Below are 22,459 nucleotides of genomic sequence, written 5' to 3' on the forward strand. Positions count from 1 at the left end.
CAGACTCGCACCAGCTTCCTCCACCTGGATGTCCTGTGGGAACCTGTCACTCAATATGCCAAAAATCACACTCATTCTTTCCCTCCAAATGCTTCTCCCTCTCTTGTCTCCATGGATGGTTATCACCAGCCATTCAATAACCCAGACCAAAGGCCTCAGGATTATTATTTTAACTCCTGCCTTGCTCTTGTCTCCCATATTCAATTATTTCCTGAGGCCTCTATAGTCAATCTTCTAAATAGCTCTTGAAGCCATTTCCTTCTCTCCTCTCCACCATCACTGTGCTAATTTAGTTTCTCATTAACTTTCAGCCTTACAATGAAAAAATGAATATATGACTCCATTCTTGATGGGGCCATTCTAAAGATGTTCTTTTCATAACAGTAAAATGACAACCCTTTGGGATTTACGAAATATATTTCTCCTTAGTAACATAAAACATTTCTTATCATACATTAGCTATTCATGCGTCCCCAAATCACTGTGCTGCAGAGAACTATTGGTAGACAAGCAACATGTGGTTGAGATGCCAAAAAAAAAATGTATTGAGCAGAAGCGTCTTGCTCTTCAGAGGACAGGGGCTCAGAGGTCAAGCTTCCAGGATTTGAATTCCAACTCTACCTTACACCCGTGGAAGGTGGGTCAAACTGCTCAACTTTCTAAACAGCAGCATCCTTTCCTGAAAGATATGGCTAACAATATTATTTATCTCCTAAAGTTATTCAAGGATTTTGCAAGAAAATCCACTTGGAGAGCTTAGCAGTAGGCCTGATACTCTGGAGGTGCTTCATGTCATCCATTCATCATACTAATTGGAATAGCAGACAGGGAGGCCACTCAGGTGACCTCAGGCAGAGTAAGGAATTTCTTATGCCCTAATCCGAGGCTCCATTCATTGCCATGCTTCTGCTCCGAATTCTATTTCCTTTTCCATCTCTCTTAGTGCTGCACATTAGAATCAGCTGGGGAGGCTGACAACCGACTGATGCTTAGCCCCACTCCAGAGAGCCTGATTTAATTGAGTGGGAGGCAACCTTAGCATTGGGATTGTAAAAGCTCCCGATGTGTTCCCAATGTGCAGTCAAGGTTAAGCAAAGCTGGTATAGATGATGACTGGGGTGAATGTGAATATCTTATCATTAGATTGTATCTGGGCCAAGGGGAGGGCATCTGAGCAGAGGGGAGTATAGTGGGGAAGAGGAGAGGTGTGGCTCCTGTTTTCTAGAGAAAACCACTGTACCTGTTGGAAACACAGCACAAGTGTCAAAAGGGCAAGAAGACATCAGCTACAGAAATTGAGAAACCTGAGTCAAAGTTCTATTTGTTCTGTGTCTGCAAAAATTGTGAAATCAAGATACAAAATAAAGGCCAAAAAAAGAGAAACACTTTGAGCATTTTGGTGTAACTCCACTATTGATGACCCGTCCATCCCAGTTCATGGAGGCACTGACCACTATCAGATCAGGTGTACACATCTCCCTCTGCCCTGCCCCCTTACCCAGCATCCCCTGTAAGTTCAGCTCATGAGAATCTGCTGGAGAGAAGTGAAACCAAGTGTAAGGTTTTGACACTTACCACGTTGATACTCAAAGTCTTGGCTTTGTTAAACCTTATAGAACCTTTAAGCAACATTAGAAAAGGCGGTTTGTTTAAACTGCAGCCTCCCAGGGACACATCTCTCTTGACAGATTTACTGACCAAATCTAGAACGGCAGGACTCTGTGATAATCTGGAACAAAGGCACAAATGTAAGTTGCTGCCAAACTCTGACACATTGATGAAGACATAGTGGCAGAGAGAGCTTGTTTCAAAAACACACATCCTTATGGTCATTGTTTCTACATAAACTTTGATCTCTCACCTATAAATTACCTCTAGAGGAGACATTAAGCTTGTAGGTGTTACCTACCTCTGCACCCTCTAGAACACCTAGCACCATGAAACACTTAGCTTTGCTGGCAGAGGGGCTCCAGAAATGTTTATTGCCTTGAAATGGGTATAATAGACATCTGAAAATGAAATATGCAGAGAGGGGAGACCCAGGCACTGAAAGATACAGAATGATTGTGAATAGCAGGAAATCTCAGAAGTGAGTTTATGGAAAGATATATCTTCCTACATTGGAGTAGGAGTCTTACTCTAAAAAAGGAAAAATAATTGGAAATTTGCTTTATCTCATGACTGTTTTCAAACCTTACAATGGTGGGAAGCTAGCTGGTGCTAACTACCTCAGTGTCTTCTCCATCACTCCTTCTTCCTGCTCCAATCACTGTTAACTAGATGTTCCAGGAAGACATTTCATCAACCAGGAGGCAGGTGAGAACTCAGCCTCACCTTGCTAAGGAGGATGGGGCCCTGACAGGTAGGAGGACAACAGTGCCAACCTGTAGCCCAAGTTCCTGCCAGGCTGCCTGAGGTTCACGGCCATGTTACCAGTCCCTCCCTCTGTCTCTTAACAAAAAATTATCTTTTTGTATAAAAAATTTTAACAATTTAAAATTTGCTGGAAGTACCAAACTTGACTCTCTCTCTGAGTCATGTACAACATCGTGGTGTTTGGTTTCCTGGCACTGGATTGGTGCATGCAATTCCTTGGCCTTAAAAACTTGGAAAGCTGATTAAATCTAATTGCAGAGCCCTGGTTAAACCAAAACAAAATCTCAGTGTGAATATTTTTAAAGGGCCATAATCTGAAAGTTATTTTTAATTAGATCTTTTCCAAGTTTATGTGCCAAAACTGCTCCTTCAAAGGGAGGCTGTGCCCAGGGTTTCTTGTTTGTTTGCTTTTTAATGCGCACATCTTGCCAAAGTTGGTGTCTTGCCAGTTTGTGGTAGGAGAGCCTTGTGCAGCACATGTTGACAAATCAGACTCTGCTAACTGGACCATTCTCCTCAAACCCTTCTATGCCCCAGAGATCTACAAAGAAAAGATCACCCACCTCTGAATAAAAATATTGGAGATACAACCCTCAAAATTACTCCCACCCAGACGAAGTGACTGCTGGGAGTTTGAAAAGCCTTGCAGCCTCTGGTTAGTTTTTAGTGGCTGGTCATCAATCAGAAGCCGGACTCTGAAAGAGGATAAAAGCAAAGAGTCAGAAGTGCTGGGCATAAAGGTTGTCTACAGGTAGTTGACTTATTGTCTTTGACCCAAACTCAGTATCTTTTACTTCAAATAACAAACTAGACTTAATTTTAAGGACTCTTAAAAAACTTTTGTGTGTATTTCTTTTAAAAAAAATTCTTAAATTTTATTTACACACACTCCATATCCATACCAAACATATACCTCCCTACCGCCCTCTCCATCCCCTGGTAACCTCTAATCTACTGTCTATCTCTGAAAATTTGCTTTTTCTAGATATCTCTTATAGACATTAAAAATCTCTTAAAGGTGACATCACATTTAGAAATCTCTTAAAGGTGACATCACATAATATTATTCCTTATGTATCTTGCTTATTTCACTGAGCATAATGTTTTCAAGGTTCTTCCATGTTGCAGCAAGTCTCAGAACTTCATTGTTTCTTGTGGCTGAATGATATTCCATTGTGTGTACCACATTTTGTTTATCCATTATTTGTTGATGGACATTTGGTTTGTTTCCAACTTCTGGGCACTGTGAATGATGCTGCTATAAACATTGGTGTAAAAGTACCTGCTGGAAACCCTGTCGTCAACTTTCTTCATGTATATACCTAGAAGTGGAATTGCTGGGTCTTATTCTATCTTTAACTTTTTGAGGAACTGCTATATTGCTTCTCATAGTGGCTGCACCATTTTATATTCCCACCAAAATGCACTAGAATTCCACTTTCTCCACATCCTCACCAACACTTATTTTCTGCGTTTTTTTTTTTTTTTTAATAATAGCCATCCTTATGGGCGTGAAGTGGTATCTCAGTGTGGTTTTGATTTGCATTTCCCTAATGGCTAGTGATGTTAAGCTTCTTTTCATATGTTTATTGACCATTTGTATATCTTTTTTGGAAAAATGTCTACTCCAAGTTCTTTGCCCATTTTTTAATTGGGCTGTTTGTCTTTTGGTTGTTGCATTGTAAAAGTCCTTCATATAGTCTGGATATTTAAGCCCTTATCTGATATATGGTTTGCAACTATTTTCTCCCATTCTTTAGGTTGCCTTGTTTACTTTCCTGATAAGGTCCTTTGATGTAAAAACATTTTTTATTTTGATGAAGTCAAATTTATCTATTGTTTCTTTTGTTGCTCTTGCATTTGGTGTCATATCTTAGAATACATTACAAAATTTCAGGTCATGAAGATTTGCCCCTATGTAATCTTCCATGAATTTTACAGTTTTAGCTCATATATATATATATATATATATATATATATATATACATATATATATATATATATGTATATATATATACACATATATATATATGTATAGGTCCTTGATCCATTTCGAGTTAATTTTTGTATATGGTATGAGGTAAGGGTCTAGCTTCATTTTTTTGCTTGCGGAAATCCAGTTTTCTCAACACCATTTGCTGAAGAGACTATTGTTTCCCCATTGCATCTACTTATCAGCCTTGTCAAAAATCAGTTGGCCATAGATGTGTGGGTCTGTTTCTGGACCTTCAGTTCTTTTCCATTGGTCTATATGTCTATCTTTATGCCAGTGCCACACTGTTTTGATTACTGTAGCTTTGTAGTACAAATTGAAAATGGGAGACTTGAGTCCTCAAACTTTGTTCTTTTTTTTTGCATAGAAGTTTTTATTAAAGCATTTTAATAAAATATAAAAAGTGCATCTATCACAAGTGTATCGCTCCATGAATTTTCACAACATAAATACCCCTATACAACCAGATAATGATGCAGGACCTGTCCGGCACCCCAGAATCCCCTTTGTACTCCCTGTCAATCTCTAGCCTCCCTCCCCCTCCAAGAGTAACCACTATCCTGAATTCTGATAGTATAGGTTAATTTTGCCTGTTGAACTTTGCTAAATGAAGTTGGAGGGGATGAACTCGTTGATGTGCAACTTCTTTCACTTAATATTCTGTTTGTGAGATTCATCCATGTCATTATATATAGCTGTGGATCTTTCACTATCATTACTCCATAGTATTCCATTTTGGATATATCACAATTCATTTACCTATCCAACTGTTGATTTAATTTTTTAATGAGGAAAGTGATATAGAATAAGGAAGAAGGCCAAGACTTACTAGTAACACTGTGTCAGAATCAAGGAAAAATACTTTTAGAGTAAAATCCCATTAAACTGAATAAAGTAAAATTCTTACAGCTCTGGAATATGTACCAATGCACTCACCCAGAGTTGTCGTTTATCACAGATACATGATGCAGTAAACCATCCATGTACGTCTGGGGAGATCTAAAAATTGGGGTGCTGCTATCCCTGGTGCTCAATTCAATATGACCATCTTCCAGAGTGACCTGCAGGCCACTTGTCTGAAATCATCATAAAACATACCCATCAGCATGATTAATTTGCTTTTAAGGATTTTGTATCAATAAATGAATTTATTGGTCAAAACCATGTAAAAAGCGTCAGGCTGTTTTCACCCAAATATTTTGGCTTTGCCATTTTGATCTAAAGATTACTTTTTGAATATTTTGACACCATGGTTATGAATATGAAATTTTTATGCAAATTATTTCAACTCTGATGAATTTGTCAAAAGCATTTTCTGGACTTACATTCATTAAGTCAATTAAATTTCTTGGTCAATTATACAGCACAATTAAACAATTTCCAAAATTTTTCTGTTTTTACTTTAATTTTACTAAAGTTATCTTCAGGATCAATCCTTTTCTAAACAAATTTTACAATCAAGATTTGATTTATCAATTGATTTTTTCATATAAAATTATAACAATGAGATCTCTTCAGTCGTTATGCATTTTATTTTGTAGTCAATATTTCTGGGAAGTTCAATTTTCTATATCAAACCCCACAGATCTAAATTTTGGCAAGATGATTTGATTCTTTCTGTCAATTCTTACTAATATACATATATATATATATATATATATATATATATATATATATATGTCTAATTTTCGCAGCTGTTATTTAAATTTTACTGATTTTTTTCCTACCAAGTCCAATTTTTGGAGTTTTTAACAAGATGTGATTCTTCAGTGAGCTTTTAGTCAAAACAATTATTGCAGTGTGCGGTTGTAGCCCCTGTTGGTTTTATTTTGTGTTGATTTTTCTGTCAGCAGTACTCATTATGAATGCTCATTTATATGTATTTCATAGCTAAAATGGAGGGCAATGTCCCTACATTATTTTTAGAATTTGTCCATTGTCCAGGATTGATCTATTCTATTGCTAACCCAACTCTTCCATACGCTTTTGATCATTTTGTATATTGTGTACTAACTGTCCCTGCCTTTGGCAGAAGAAACAAGTGATGGGTATCAATGCAGCTAGGTCAAAACATCCTGCTTTGATGGAAAGTCACCCCCTTTGTCTAAATGTTGGCAAATGCTTCTTCAGAGACATTTTTAAAAAGAGATCTCAAAGGGCTGATGAGCAAAGATACCAAGAGAGAAGGCTTCCTAATATTACATAGCCACAGAGCTAGCTACCCTCCTTCTTTCAACAAGTCCTCGATGTTTGCTGTGCTTGGAAATTCTGAAGAAACGTATCTAAGAAGGACAATATTCTACCTCTACTTCTATTTTGAAATTTCACTCACTCCACAAGGGGAATCCCACAACTAAATATAAGTGCTAGTTGACTTCTGTGACTACATAACTGCACCAGTTAATCCTCTTGAGTTACAGAGGGTACCTCCTGGCTGAAAAGGATTTTTGTGGCTTGGTTCTACACAAGGAAAGGGGAAAGGACCTTATGTTACATTCTCCTATTCCTCAGATGTAAGTGTTGTCCAATTAGTGTTGCAGAAAAAAAAAAAAAGGAATCTGAAGAACTATCTTTTGTGTAATTGAAAAGGAATAATGGAGATCCATTCTGAATTTTGTTGCTTGGATCTAAAATCTCAAGCAACATTATAACTTACAACACTTGTGATTCATCTTAGCTCTTATCAAGTACACCTAAAAAGAATGAAAATGAGTCCAAAAATATACACAAATTCAATTTTGTAAATTAGAATGTACTTTCTAAACCTGATTCCTTTTAGGATCTACCCTAGGGTGGGGATCAATGTCCGTGGTTGAAACATACAATAGCATTTACTGTATGATGATAGATAAAATGCCCAACTAATTTACTTTCAAAATCTCTCTACTGTTTTTGACATCAGACTTTGAATCAGTTTAAATCTGGTTTAATAGTAATGTAATTTTTCATACCCGTGTTTGATGATTTAATAATATGCCACTTGGTTGAAAGGTCTGAAACCCAAATGAGGCTTGAAAGTTGTCAGGTTCTGGTGAGCCCAAATTGGTGAAACTCAACTGTCCTCCTCTGGAGAATGAGGCAGACCGCACAAGCTGAAATGTAAACAGGGAAAAAATTACTGGCATTGTAATCATTTCATGACTGAAATATAATATCTTATCCTTTATCAATGTACCTGAACTGACTAATGTGATTTATGTAGCCTCAGAAAGAAATAAAATTTGCTTTACTGAATGATAGATAATTTACCAACTACCTGTGAATTTTTGTGTATAGTTGGTATTGCTCCTTTGCAACAAAGTTCAAGTGCAAACCAAAGAGGTTCTGTACTGGGCAAGTAGGTGGAAAGTGAATATCAGCCAATTTACTGTCACACTGTGCTACCAGAAAAAAGTCAAAAGCTGATGTGTTATTGCAAGGTTTTGAATTCTGCAGCATATTCCAGGATAACTCTTCACTTACCATCCAGTCTTCTGAGCACTTTTTCGTAACTCCCACAGTATCATTCAACCTAACGACACCACTAGTTTTCTTCAGATTTTTCATGCAACCTCGGAAAGCAGGTGTAGAAATATTAAACCTGATTTGAGTTACAAAAAAAGGAAGAGAGATATTATGCCAGGCCTTTCTGAGACTCAGAGCTGAAACACTGCACTATCTACTACATATTCTGTGGTTATTACTTCTCATGGGATTCTTCCCATACTGCTGTTGTCACAGTGGGTGAATGTTATGTGATCTGCTGACTTTGTCACGCTGGGAAAAATCTACTTCCTTTCCTTGTAACTCTGTATTTCTATCCTAAAAATTGCAGACAATAATGCTGACAAATTACTGAAGAATGATCAATACCCCAAAAAGGTTCAGAGATATAGAAGATGCACAATGTCTAGAATTATTCCCTCCCTGCCCTCAGAGTTGTAGTCATGCATGATAAAAGGAAGCATAGCCAATAAGTAAGTTATTAGAGCCAGGAATGTTCTAGAAAGCTTTTTACTCTGTTTCTTGTCTACTTTTCAGTTAGCCACTGTACTCAGAAGAAATAAATTGTTACTTTCTGGTTCTAGTCAATTACGGAAAATGTGGCACATCATTTAATCAATGCTGAGTTGAAACAACGGAAAACACAAGGATGTGCGACCTGCCTGGAGTGGTACATGGCCCACTGTAATGAACACTCAGAAGGTGTTGGCCAGTGTTTCTGAGAGGCCAGACAGGGCTGCTGAGGAGCTGTGGGTGTTGGATCAAGACTGCCAGGGTTCAAGTCCCGCCCTGCGACTTCAGGACTGGACGACCTGGAGGAAGCGACTTAACTTGGTGCCTCTGTTTCCTCCTTTAAAAACAGGGGATATATTAATCTACATCACAGGTTTGTTGTGAGTTTAAATGGCTTAGTATGTGTAACATGCTCCAACGGAGCTTGGTACAGAGTGAGGTCTCCGTGTGAGAGAGTGGGGCAGTACCTAACCCTTATTTCCTAAAGCAGTTCTTCCTATGTGGCCACCCTGGCATTTATCCTTGGATTTGACTTCTGGGTTAGTCTGGAACTGAATTCACATAAAGCATTAACACCACCATGAACTGACTCAAGTCCAGGCAAATATTTGGGTTCCTTAAACAAATGATGTGCTAAGAAAAAACCAAAGCTGATTTCATTATAAATCCCTAAGGCAGCTCCCTTTTCTAAAGGGAAAGGTGTTTGCATTCATTTTTATTCAACTTATTATAAATGGTTGAGCTACACATAATGTGCATAACATTAAATTTCATTAAAAGGAGGAGGAAGAAATGAATCCTCACTGGCATTGCAGCATGAGTTTAATTATTTTATAAAGATGGCTTTTTGCCTTAGAATAAGAGCAAAGAGCATATTAATTCTTGGAGCTGGCCTATTTATCCATAGTTCTAGATCTATTCTCCCTTGGATTTCAACATGTTTTAACCCAAATTAACATTTGCTGCTGTCCTTCCTCCCATTAGAGTACAGGTCGAGGGAAGTGGAGGGTGGCAGAGGAGAAGAGGGGGAAAGAGGAGAAGCTAAGACAAAGGGACATCTATACCGTTCGGCACCTTATGCCTATTGTTCAAGCACCACAATAACCTCGGGAGAGAGATTTTCTTATTGAACATTTATTAAGCATTAGCATGTGCCAGGCCCTGTGCAGTCCCTTTACAAGTCACAATCCTTAAAACCACCCTAAGAAATAGGTAGTCACTGTGCCCATGTACAGCTAGCTGGTAAGAGGCAGCGCTGGGCTCTCACCCAGCTCAGTGTGACCCCGAAGCCCTTGCTCTTGACACTTACACAGTTGATATATCCTCAGCACTTGAAGTGGCCATGACTTCTTCCTACAGAACAGCTGACTACAACACAGGTGTTAAGGTTGAAAGTTTATTTCCACCTTTCCTTGGGGGTTGGGGTCTTTGGGCTGCTCATCTGAAGGCCCAGAGGTCCCTCTCTACTCCAGGATGCAGGTCTGGCATCTTGGACCCACTTGCTAGAGGAATGTGGTTGTGTGGGGTGTAAGGTGCTGTATTAATGGATTCCTACTTGCTCTCAGTCACTCCATCCACATGGCTTCTTCTTTCGTCAATGGGAGGAAGCCAAGGATTTTACAGAGGCCTGGCCAGATCCATGCCTGCCACAGGCAGATTTCAGAGAGCCATAACAAGCTTTAATCCTAAACTCAGTATGGGGTACACAGTAAATGTTCAACAAATCCTGGACTGTTTTTACTTTTCAAACTATTTTCATTTTTTATGTTTTGTTGTTGTACTCTGTGACACAATGGGGCAGGTCCTTGGGGGTTTGAGACCCTCTGGCATTATCAGGGGTGATTTGCTCTTCTCATAAGCAGCAGATGGGATTAACGGACTATGATTTCTGACTAGTCTCTTAAACAAGTTATTCCAACACCTGGGTCTCCATTCCCAGAGTATACACTAAAATGAGAGAGATCAAAGCCACTTTATTTAGAGGTTACACTGGCTTGCTTTGTCCTGCATTAGGCTTGAGCACTTTGGCTGTCTCCAAGGGCCTTCCATTTATTCCATGGTCTGAACAGCTCCCTGTTCTGACGGAGCTGCCTAGTTTCCCCTACAAAGTTCAGCTCTGGGTTATGGGTAGAACTCTTCTATGCCCACCCTGCCTGGTGAGCCACACCAGAGGGGGTTTAAGGACTCTCTGACTTCATCAGAGGGAAGAGGCAGGTCCAGAAATATCTGAACATTTCGTAGAATTTTACTTATGAGGGAGTAAAAGGACAGGGAAATCTTTCAACTTGCCTCTATCTCCTGCACTTTCTGTGTTCTTATGATTAAATACATATATAAACTTGCCCAGAAAAAGGAAGCAGGCCCTTGTTTGGAAGATCCTAAGACCGATTACTAGGAAAGTTCTATAGGTATATCTACATACATAGATATTATGTTTATCTATAAATGTATTCATTAAATTGATAGAGATGAAAAGTCAAAGGGAGATTGAGGGCTGACTTAATCCAAGATCACACAGCCATATTGTGGCTGAGCCAAAACTAGAACCCATTTCTTCTGATTCTTTCCAACTACCACCTTATAGTAAACCTTGCTAGACTGGTATCCACACTGCTCTACCTGTGTCTTATGCCAACACCATTCACATGCAAACCACTGGCCAATGGCTTATTATTGCCTCTGCTTGAGAATTTCTCACTGCTCTGGGTAAGCCTACCTGCCTCCATAACCTCAATGACCTGGGTGTCCAACCTTGTTCACCCTTTTCTCCAGGTTGGATTTCTCTCAGAGGTCCAGGTCATCACATCCAGTAGCTTCTGGGCATCTCCACCTGCCCACTTTCAGGCTCCTGGCACTCAGCCTGTATCATTCTGAACTAAGCATCCTGTCCCAATCTGCTCCTTGGCTGGTGTCCTCCTTCTGTTCAAGTGCTAACGTACAAACCAGACAACATCAGTGAACACTTTTTCTCCTTTACTCTCCAAACCCAAACAAGCATTCATACTGCCCATTTGCCGTCCTAAATGTATTCTGAATCCACCCCATTTCCCTCATCTGCACTGCCATTTCCTGGGTCAGGCCCCCCTCATCACTCACTTCTGTTAATTCAGTTATCTTCTAACCACTCTACCTGCCTCTGCTCTTTTCCCTCCCTCATCCATCTCTACCTCACCCTAGAGTGAGCTGGTGAAAACCCAGTTTGATCATGTCCTTTCTTTGCTCAAATCCCTGTCCTGGCTCCTTACCATGCCTTTCAAGACCCTCTGAGGCCTGACTCCTGCTTCCCATGCCAGCCCCACATCCTATCACAGCCTTGCTTCACAGCACACTCCAGTTCTTTGACAGTATCACACTTCCTAGCTCTTGGCTTTTCACGTATGTTGACTGTTGGCATATTTCAGGTCCTAGCAAGTGCCCACGTTCCTGATGCCCCTGGCTGGATTAGACTGCCCTCTCCAGGGCTCCCTTGGCATACTGAGCTTCCCCTCTGGCAGTCTGTGCCACACCCAACTTCGTGCCAGTCTCTCTCCAGCTACACTTTAGGCTCTGCCAGGGTAGGGACTGATCTACCTTTTCCTCATTGTATTCCCAGCACCTGTCACACTGCCTGATGAGCACGAGGCACTCAATAAATACTTGTGTAATGAACAAATAAGTGACAACCTGGAGACGTACTCAGAAGTGTTGACTAGTTTAAATTACTCTGTTTCACTAAATTTAATTGAGTAAAACAAGATTATTGACTATTCATAGTTGAATTACCAGTTAACATTGGGGAGGTCATTTTACCTCTTTGACTCTCATTTTCTTCACCTGTAAAATGTAAAGACACTCACCCCTAAACTCTATTAATGTGCTGAGTTTTCCTACCCATGTTTTTGATTTTGGGGACAATCCTGACCTGACAACTTTGAAAGGACCTCCTTACTAAGGATTGATAGATGCCCAAAGAATTCTTGAAGAAAGAATTACCTTTGCATAAAACCTCATAAATCACACCTAGTACTCCTTCCAACTGATTTAGAGAGTAAAAAAAGAGTTAACTAGCTTCAGATCTCATATAAAAGTAATCATGAACAAACATTCTGGGATGCACTCTTATCTTAGTACGTAGCTGGACTAAGCTTTCCAAGGTATCTTTTCTCCACAAATTATCATCAACTACCTAAAAGTTTTTTTCTGGAGGACACAAAAACAATTAACAAGATGTAAAAGTTATCTTTAAGTGCATTCTCAAAATATTATATTTTTCCCTCACTCTGATTAAGCTTTATGGCTTTTCAAATTAATTTCGTTCATTCATGTATCCTTTAAGCCAAGAAGTAGTCATGCACCTGGTCCATGCTTGTTGCCATAGAAGGGGCAGGTAATACAGATGAGAATGAGACAGGAGCCTTGCAGTCTAGGAGAGACTTCCTGAAGGTAATGATCCCAGATTCCAGGGCCCAGGGCTGCCGGGTAGGCCTGCACTCTCCTACGCTTCCTGCAAAGGCCCCAGGGACCCAGCCTCCATTCTTTCTGGTGGCAGCACTGTGAACACCAACTGTATTCCTCGTGGTTTCTCTCCTTCCAAGAATGACAATGGGGAGATACACAGTGCCCCCATGTCCCCCCTTTCAAATGGCTAGTCCCATAATCCAGGACTTATAGCCGGTTTTACTCTGTTGGGTTACACTGTTAATACCAAAAAGTTAACTTTTTATATTTGCTTGTCCCTGGAATTAAAAAGGTAAGCTAGATGTATGCGTTAGCAATTATAACCACCAAGAGAGGCACTTTGCATTTTTAAAAAATCATATCATCTTACCGTTCCCTGATTGAAATTGGAATTCCTCCCAGATAATATGTGCTGAAATCAAATATTTCACCTTCAATTTTAATGTTTTGAGAATTCACAGTTATCCACATAAGTTTTTGGGTTTTCCCAATTTTGATCAGAATCTGAAATAAATGAAAGATGAATTAGCATGTGATGGGAAATAAAAGAATCTTATTTACAGTAGTTCCAGAGATGTTATGTTTTTATTTGTTTTTCTTCAGATCCTTTTATATACATAATAGAAAGACTGAGCAGAGGTACTTTCAGTTAAAAATACATGAAAACATTTTAATAGAAATGCTTGCACTTAAAACTAATTGTGCTTTATATATAGCCATATATTTCATGTCTAAATGTTCAAATTTAAAAGGATGTGTCCTCAAGTTAATAACTGTAAGTTTATCTGGTAAAATGAGGAAAGGGTTTTTTTGTTTTGTTTTGTTTGGGCATTGATTTGATTTTAAAAGACTAAGGACACTTAATGGTTCAAGTAAACAAATTAAAAGAATATACCGAATGATCTTTCCCGTCGTTTATGATATCTCTAATTCCTTTTTCTTTTGGTGACCCTGAATTCAGTTTGTATCGCACCAGGAGACTGCCGTCTTCTATATTTAGAGATATGAAGTGATCCTAGAGCATGGAAACAAGGTAGGTGACCAGAAAACCAACTGAAGAATAATGTTGCAATTCAAGTCACAAACAGCTTTCCATCTCAGCTGGCTCATTGGTTAAAAGGGATAATAATGCCATAATATCTAACTCATTGGATGGTGATAATGGTTAAATATTATGTCATGTCAAATATCATGTACAGTGGTTGGTGCACATAAGTCACAATAAATTTTAGCTATTATCATTATTTTGCTTCATAGAACTGACAAGAAACATGTAAAAATGGAAACTGGAAAAGATAACAAACCTTTAATATTATTTGAAAATGTGACAGCCACCTTTTGGAGAGATATATGGTCATACACAAATCCCAGATATTTTCCATTGTTTTCTGACTTCCTCCTATGTCTCAGTCTCATTTGCTGGCTCAGCCCTTTTATATTCAATTTAAGACTGGGGGGCTTCTCGAGAGCCCCATGGGACCTATTCTTCCCCCACACCACTCTCGGCCTGGCAATCTCAGCTCCATTCAGGAGTGCCACTGAAGCCCATGTGTTCCAGTGTAGACCAGACTTTTCAGGGCCAGGGCTGTACAGCCGATTACCTTAATGTCATCACTTGCATTACTCACAGATACCTCAAATTCAGGATATCCAATATAAAGCTTACGATCTCCACACCTCTTCCATGCTGCCAAACCTCCACTCGCCCTTTCTCTGTCTCTCCCTCTCAGTGGAATCACTAATCACCTTACCGAGCAGGCCAAGTACCTAGGAGTCTTTCTTGATCCTTCCCTCTCTCCCACCCACCTGAATGTTGTCTAGTCTACCATTTCTTGCATCTCTCTCCTCTTCATTTCACCTAGTCTCAGCCATGACTTCTTTGGATGGACTGTAGAGCAATAACCCACTACTCTCCCAATGTCTGCTCGGGCCCCCTCAAACCCATTTTCCTCTCTGCAGCCAGCGAGGGCTTTTGAAAATGCCAATGTGAGCATGTTACTTTCCTTTGCTCTTAGGATAGGGTCTTAGCTCCCTGGCAGATGCTGAGAGTCCTGACCACCTCCTAGGCTTCCCTTCTCAGCAATCTGTGTTCCAACCCCAGGTCCCCTCTCCAGCACTTGCGTACTCCCTGCCCTTTCCACCTCCAGGCCTTCATCTTGCCTCTTCCTCTGCTTGAATCATCCACTGTCTTGATCCCTTCAAATGCTGTTCTCCAGGTCTCAGATTAAGCATCCCCTTCTCAAGAAAGTCTTTTAGGTTATACATGTTCATTTCACCCTAAATATTTTCTCTCTACCCTCATTACAGTGGTGATGAATTAATTAACCAGTAACAACAAAACTTCGTTTAATAGCCATCTTCCCCTCTGGAATATAAGGTCCCCAGGGGCAGGAACCATGTCTGTCTTGGTCATTATTGTATTCCCATCAGGGCATAAGACATATAAGTGAATCGCTTATTTTCTTAGTAGAATGATAAACTGAGGAATTTCTAATGTGGGGACTGAAAGGCTTTGCTTGTACACTGTCTCCTATTGACAACAAGGCCTCTCTTTGGAGGTTAGGGTGATAGTCTTTATCTAAAAGGAAAATCAAGCCTCATCTGGATCCTAAACCCTGTTTTTGGTAGCAGGGGTTGAGTTCATTGCATTCATAAACAACAGAATACCAAATCACTGACAGTTAACGAGCCATCCTACTTAACATTAGCACTCTGCATCATTTCCTCTCATCTTGCTGCTATGGTAACTTACTTAAGAAGTTTTCTTCTAACATAAATAGTATTTCTGGTCCTTAGTGTCTAAGAACTTCAAAATATAGTACAATGAAGACCTTGTTTTGGAAAATAACTGCCTTGCCCTGAGGAGGCTGTAGGTCTCCTCTGCTGTCTGCGTTCCTCAGTCAAGTCCGGACCTTCCCAAGCCCATCAGAACTGAGTCAGCCTGGGGACTTCCTGAAGGGCCCAGACCAACCCCAGAGAGGACAGTAAGAGCAGGTCTGTGTCCCCACAGGTAGAAATGCCTGGTAAAATCCCAAGCACCATATCAATCCCATGTCCTCAGACCAGAGATCCCATGGGGCTGATCCACATTTCAACTACAGAAGCTCCTCTTCTCAGGAGCCTTCAATTTAGGGCCCATCCTAGCTATAAAGGAGCCTGAGCAAATGTCATGTTAACTTTCCATCTAACAACAGGTGGCGCTGACAAGCACTTGCAGACCTTAACTGGACTTTGCTGACCAAGGGGACTTAAGAATAGTCTCTAGAAACCTTAGCTGTTTGAAAGTAGAGAAGCTTTGGTATCTTGGGAAGTCAAGGGTCAAGCTGATAGACATAATTCTATACAGCCTGGCAAGAGCCAAACCAAGATGGAAATAGCAAGAAGTCAAAGGGTCTTCAGCTCTCAGAGACTCCAGAAGATCTTTACATGTTTTAAGGCAGAATGAGTAGATTACTTGGCAAGCAGTGATTTTCAAATAATGAAACTGAGAATAAAAATAGAATGGGAAAAGGGGGGATTTATCCCACGTTTTGTGGCTGCCCTCAAATTATTGATTATTGACACACACACACACACACACACACACACACACAGCAAACAGAAAGTACAATTGGGCCAAGGGAAATGATGCTGTTAACATTTGCACACTGGTTTTCAAATCTAGTTGATCACTTTTAATAAGCCCCAAATTGCTAAAAAGAATGAACATATCTGTTATCTTGGATGTCTGTTATATATTACCTGGTTTTCTGCAAAGAACAGCAAACCTCTATCCACAGTGGTCTGAATCGTCAGTCCAAAGGTTGGGAAGGGAGCATTTGGTTGAGTTGGAACTCGAGCATAACCCGTACCTTCAAAATAATTTTTGTCCGACTCTTCCTTTCTCCTGTCAACATCAATCATCACAAGTTAAAATACAGTAGCGAAGGACCACCACCAAAGGACCACCATGCTTATAATATGACATGCTGCTGTCTGAAAAATGGAGCAAAGTATTATGCAATCTAGCGGTCGCAGTTTTGTTAAAGAGGAAAATGTTCAAACACCCACCTGTTTCTCCTGGATGTGTTCTTATACTACATGATAATCAAATACTAGCTCAGAAAAGACAATATTCAAGAGTCCTTTTTGGGAATGTCTACTTTGGAAGATGTGGCCTAGCAGCTGATGATCTTTAAATTTAAGACATTATTAATTCGAAATACAATTTTATTATAAGTAATAAATAGTCAGTTTCACATTAGAATATTCCAAATCTTTTAACTGTAAGGAAGTTTAATAGCTCAAAGTGGCAATTTTCAAACAGGTTCAGGTGGCAGAGTACCTAGAAAGTCATGGTGCACTTTGTGGGCCACTAATTTTTTGAAACATATAATAAATATATAATTTTGTGCCTAAATCATGCACCATCTAATCCGAATATTTTGTAGTAGGAGACATCAAAACCCTAAAAAAAGTTACTTTTTAAAAATCGTAAATCCTCTTTATTGATCTAATATTTTATACAAATTAGGAGAAGGCTGCCATTATAAGATTTTAGGGTACACTACCAGCGTCATATGCAAGCATAATTTTAAAACTATTGGCTCAAAGCAACTAGCAATACCAACAGCATCTCACCCACCCATCCCTTAATTATATGTAAAAAGTATTGCAAGTTACCAAATCACTGTCACAGAGACACTAATTTCTAAGTTTTATGTACCTTCTACAAGGCTCCACTTCAGTTGTGTTGAGATTGAAAGTCTTTTTGAAGTTGTATAAGCTCAGAACATCTTCATTGAGGTCATCTAATTCAATACATCCTTTGTAAGGAGGGAATTTTAGTCTCCTGGGAAGCTAAAAAAGCAAAACAAAACAAAAAAAAAAAATCTTCCACTAATTGAACAAAGGGCAATGAGCAGGAGGTTGGCAAAGAAAGTGTGTAAATCAATCACATTTTGCAGGCCATTTAGCATAGAAGTTAAGATTTTGGAGCCAGGTCCACATATAGCTGTGTGACCGTGAGCAAATTACTAAACATCTGTCTCAGTTTCCTCATCTGTATAACGATACTTTTTTAAATTAATATACTTAAGCCTAGAACAGTGCAGGGCACATAGGAAGTTCTCGGTAAGTGTTAGCTGTTATTATCACTGGAAATACTTTACAAATATATAGTCAAACCCATTTTTATATATAATTACTAATTAATATAGAGACATGAGTTCATTATACCAAATCACAATTTAAATATTTTCACTCAGTGAAATAACATTTACACTTACTTTAAAATCAGGTGGGTAACCTCCAACATAAAACACAACATTTTCAGGATCCAAATTGAGGAGAGTGTTGCTTTTTCCACTATCCATGTCATGGAACTGGGGTTCTTCTGGTTTGCTGGATGTGGCTCCTTTGGTGTAATTAAGCCTTGCAAACTGATAAATTCTGTTTACAGAGAAATTATAAAATAAAGTTACATAAAAATATATGAAACAATCAAAAGTCATCAAAGTCAAGATACAAAAGATGGAGTTTAGCAACAGGTAGAATACTTTCCATGTGTAGGTCAGGTTAAGAACGAGCAATAACCAACTGGACTTGTACCTCTGAAATTTTACCCGGTCCATCACAGCTTCCTGCGTTTCACTCTCGGTCAAGATCTGGTCCACCTGGAGTTCAGCCTCCTGCTCTCCCAGGTTGTAGACACACGTGAGCTGACCATCTACCACAGCCATGCCGATGTAGTCCCTGGAAGCCTGGGGACAAAAGGCCACTTCAGAGCATGTCACACACCGAGTTCACTTCATTTCCATCCCATGAGAATGCACTTCAAATAACTCACAAGTTTTATACAATAGGCCTTTGGGCCATCAGAATAAATGAGGCTCAGCCTTTCATGGAATAATACAGAATGCTTAATTAATCGTGTCTGAGTTGTTTGTGCTTGTGCTTGTGCTATAGTGCCTTCATTTATTCATTACCCCTTTCATTCACTCTACAAATATTTACCAATTGCCTACCATAAAGATGAACCAGATATGGACTTAGCCTTCCAACAGATTTTAGCTGGGTAAGGGGGATAAAACATTTTTAGTTTTTCTTTTTTCTTTTACGTTTTTATTCTAGTAACATATATATCACTTAAAAATTTCCCCTTCAACCACATTCAGATATATAATTCAGAGGTGTTAATTACATTCACAACGTTGTGCAACCATCACCATCATTAAGTAACACATCTTTTCCATCACCCCAAGAGAAATTCTATACCAATTAAGCTTTAACTCCCCCTTCCCTAGCCCTCCCCAGCCCCTGATAACCTATATTCAAAATTATGACTCTATGAGTTTGCTTATTCTAATTGTTTCATATCAGTGAGATCATACATTTGTTCTTTCGTGTCTGGCTTATTTCACTCAACATGATGTTTTCAAGTTTCATCTATCTTGTTGAATGGATCAAAACCTTGTTCCTTTTCATGGCTGCATAATATTTCGTTGGATGTATATACTAAATTTTGATTATCTATTCACCTATTGATGGACACTTGGGTTGCTTCCATCTTTTGGCAATTGTGAATAATGCTCCATGAGCACTGGTGTGCAAATATCTGTTCAAATCCCTGCTTTCAATTCTTTTGAGTATATTTTTAACTAGAAGAAGTGGGATTGCCATGTCATATGGTAATTCTATACTCAACTTTCTGAGAATGCCAAACGGTCTTCCCCAGCAGCTATACCATTTTACATTCCCACCAGTAATGAATGAGTGTTCCTATTTCTCTGAATCTTCTCTACAGTTTTTTATTTTTAAAATAGTAGGCATTCTAGCGGGTGTGAAGTGGGATCTCAGAGTGGTTGTGATTTGCATTTCCCTGATAGCTACTGATATCGGGCATCTTTTCATCTGCTTTTTGGCTATTTGTATGTCTTCTTTGGAGAAATATCTATTCAAGTCTTTTGACAATTTTTTGATTGGGTTATTTGTCTTTTTGTTGTTGAGTTGTAGAATTTCTTTACAGATTCTGGAAATTAAACTCTTATCAGCCATGTATTTTTCAAATATTTTCTCCCATTCTGTAGGTTATCTTTTTACTTTCTTGATGAAGTCGTTTGATATACAAAAGTTTTTAATTTTGATGAGGTCCCATTATATCTATTTTTTTCTTTTGTTGCTTATGGAAATAAGCCATTTTTGTTCTCCCACTACTAGACATGTTCTTGGCACTTTGGGCCTGCCTTTGTTAAACACCCAGCAGCCTGTGTTATCATGAGCAGAGACAACTGTATGTTTCTTCTATTTTAGAACATGAGCTCCTTAAGGTAGAGACAAATCCTTGTTTATCATAAATACAGGTTGTGGCACATAGTAAGTATATTATATAAATACGTTGAAAGAATAAAGTTATGTGCATTTTGTCAGAATACAAGGCAAAAGTTATGTCATAAGAAAGCTACAAATAAAGTACGAGAGCCTGGAAGCATGAAAAACTAATTAACAATAATGTTCAAGTTTAAGAATCTTTAAATACAATGTCCACTGGTGAGAATGAACACTTTCTTAACCAGGCAGTATTTTTGTGAACTGATTTCATTTCCCACCAATATATCCTAACCTGGTTGGAGACCTCTTCGTCTGACATTTCCATGGAAGAAGTGGATTTTAAAAGGAGGACTTAAAAGGTAAAACCAGCCATTCAAAAAAAGTTGTGGCTTGATGAATGTGGATTTATAAAAAAAAAAACGGGTAGGTTTTTTCTTATTAGGTAGGCCAGGGAGCCTTTGTTTCACTCCATTCCTCATGTACAGCGGGTGCACTGTCTAGGAAAGGGCCTGTGCTGGGCATTCTGAGGAGGAGAGTGGTCCGTGCATCTGTGAGGAGGGGCTGCAGCTGATATCCGTGAAGCCTTGGCCTGGGTACCCTGGGAGTGTGAGGCGAAGGTGCCCTTCGCTAGCCCCAAGATACAGGTGCTCACATGCACACAGGTGCCCTCAGGCTGGCGGTGCCGTCGGCCCATGGGGGAGGCTGCTAGTGCCACCAGCAGGTAACAATCCACACCTGACGGGAGGTGCCTTGTGGTTGCCACCCCAGCAGGGAGGTGGCTGGTGCGGAGGCCATGGGAATAGACACATGACGCCTTGGAGAGATTTCCCCTTGCTGTGCCAATGGTGAGTGGGAGAACCCACGCATCTCAAAGAACATATTCCGTTCTAAAAACAAGAGAAATGTCAAAGAAATACTTACATCTTTATTTCCCAGGTACATCACAAACATATTATCAGTCTCGCCATTTTCTCTTAATTCAGATCTTTGAAGAAACAAAGAAAGAGATGTGTATCCTTTCAAATCTTCCAGGTCATTTGGCAATCGGACTTCAACTCCTGATTTCCCATTGAACCTCATGGGAACAGCAACCTGTGGGAAAGAGATATATGGTGTCAAACATTCTAGGAAGAAATGGGTGCTCTCAGAGAGGTAATTTGGGACTGTGTTGCTATTCGTCTTAACTCTATTTCAGGCTTTCCCAAACTGTTTTGACACAGGCAGTGTGAATGTCTCCTAGACCTCATTACAAACTCAAAAAGCTGTTTCCAGAGGTGGGTAATAAAGCATTCATGTCCTTCCTGTCTATTAACCAGGGATCTTTCATAAGTGCATGTAATTCTCTGAGCTGGTGATAATAATTCCAACCCTGGAAGGTTTTTGTGCAGATGAGCTAACACATATGGAAGCACTTAGCATGTTGCCTGGTATATAGCAGACACTAATACATTGGAAACATTTTTCCAAAATGAACTTTTTAAAGGAAATGTTTCCTAAAATGTATTATAAGTTAGGGTTGCATTTACTACGTCCTTCAGTCCTTAAAAATGAGGGCGATAAGTCTCTTTAACATGGTGCTTCTCAAACTCTGTAGGGAAGGACCATTTTTTCCTAATCTATCATGGGCTGATACTTTTGGGAAATAAAATAAAAATGAAATTACTAGAAAAATGAAATTTAAAAAAGGCACAAAAAAATTCAAGCCCACTGAGCACATGCTTGGATGTTGAAGTGATTCAAACTGTTAAAAGTATCTAAATATTTACTCTCAGCTTTCATACTTATCTTGTCAAGGACCAGTGCTGGTCCATGGAGCAAGCCTGGGGTAGTTCTGCTCTAAAACTCAGAAAATAAATGTTCTCTCACAATCTAGAGAGTAACACTCCTGGAACGATACTTACACCAGCTCTACATTTTGTTTATCAAGCATTAAATGTTTATCAAGGATCTTGTATACACATGGCATTACGTCAGGGGCTGAAAGATGGGTGGGGTGGAGTCCCTCCAAGGTCCTGAGCTCCCCTCACCCCCATTTATAGGCTCATTTATGCTTCTCTCTTCTACTTACCCTCTGCCCTCCAGGAAATTCAACCACATCTCTATGCATCCTCCAGGCATGTACTTCTGATTTTTGTTACCTGGTAAACTCTTATTTATTCTTATTTTATTTTTTAAACTAAGAAAATATTTCATGCATACAAAAAAAAAGGACATATCTCCATCATCCATCTTAAGAAATTAAACATTACTGATAAAATTGGAGCCCTCGTGTATCCTGCGTTGTTCCCATTCTCCTCTCTCCCTTCTCAGAGGTCACCACTATCCTGAAATTAATGTTTACAATTCCTA

At 39.4% G+C, this 22,459-nt stretch overlaps 1 protein-coding gene across 3 annotated transcripts in view; it reads right to left on the reverse strand.

The window, feature by feature from the left end:
* The window catches only part of LAMA3 (laminin subunit alpha 3), a 289,773-nt gene that overhangs the window by 16,228 nt on the left and 251,086 nt on the right, over positions 1-22,459 (reverse strand). For all 3 annotated transcript variants that reach the window (XM_037806378.1, XM_037806379.1, XM_037806380.1), the window contains 12 exons: positions 21,032-21,202; positions 18,392-18,543; positions 18,070-18,232; positions 17,508-17,641; positions 16,544-16,688; positions 13,698-13,817; positions 13,173-13,306; positions 7,832-7,949; positions 7,321-7,461; positions 5,306-5,445; positions 2,940-3,071; positions 1,576-1,729 (listed from right to left, as the gene is read on the reverse strand). In XM_037806378.1, coding sequence (XP_037662306.1) covers positions 1,576-1,729; positions 2,940-3,071; positions 5,306-5,445; positions 7,321-7,461; positions 7,832-7,949; positions 13,173-13,306; positions 13,698-13,817; positions 16,544-16,688; positions 17,508-17,641; positions 18,070-18,232; positions 18,392-18,543; positions 21,032-21,202 — 1,704 coding nt within the window. The remainder of the gene's footprint in view (positions 1-1,575; positions 1,730-2,939; positions 3,072-5,305; positions 5,446-7,320; positions 7,462-7,831; positions 7,950-13,172; positions 13,307-13,697; positions 13,818-16,543; positions 16,689-17,507; positions 17,642-18,069; positions 18,233-18,391; positions 18,544-21,031; positions 21,203-22,459) is intronic.

The sequence above is a fragment of the Choloepus didactylus genome, chromosome 16 (genome assembly GCF_015220235.1).
Source record: "Choloepus didactylus isolate mChoDid1 chromosome 16, mChoDid1.pri, whole genome shotgun sequence".
Classification (NCBI taxonomy): domain Eukaryota; kingdom Metazoa; phylum Chordata; class Mammalia; order Pilosa; family Megalonychidae; genus Choloepus; species Choloepus didactylus.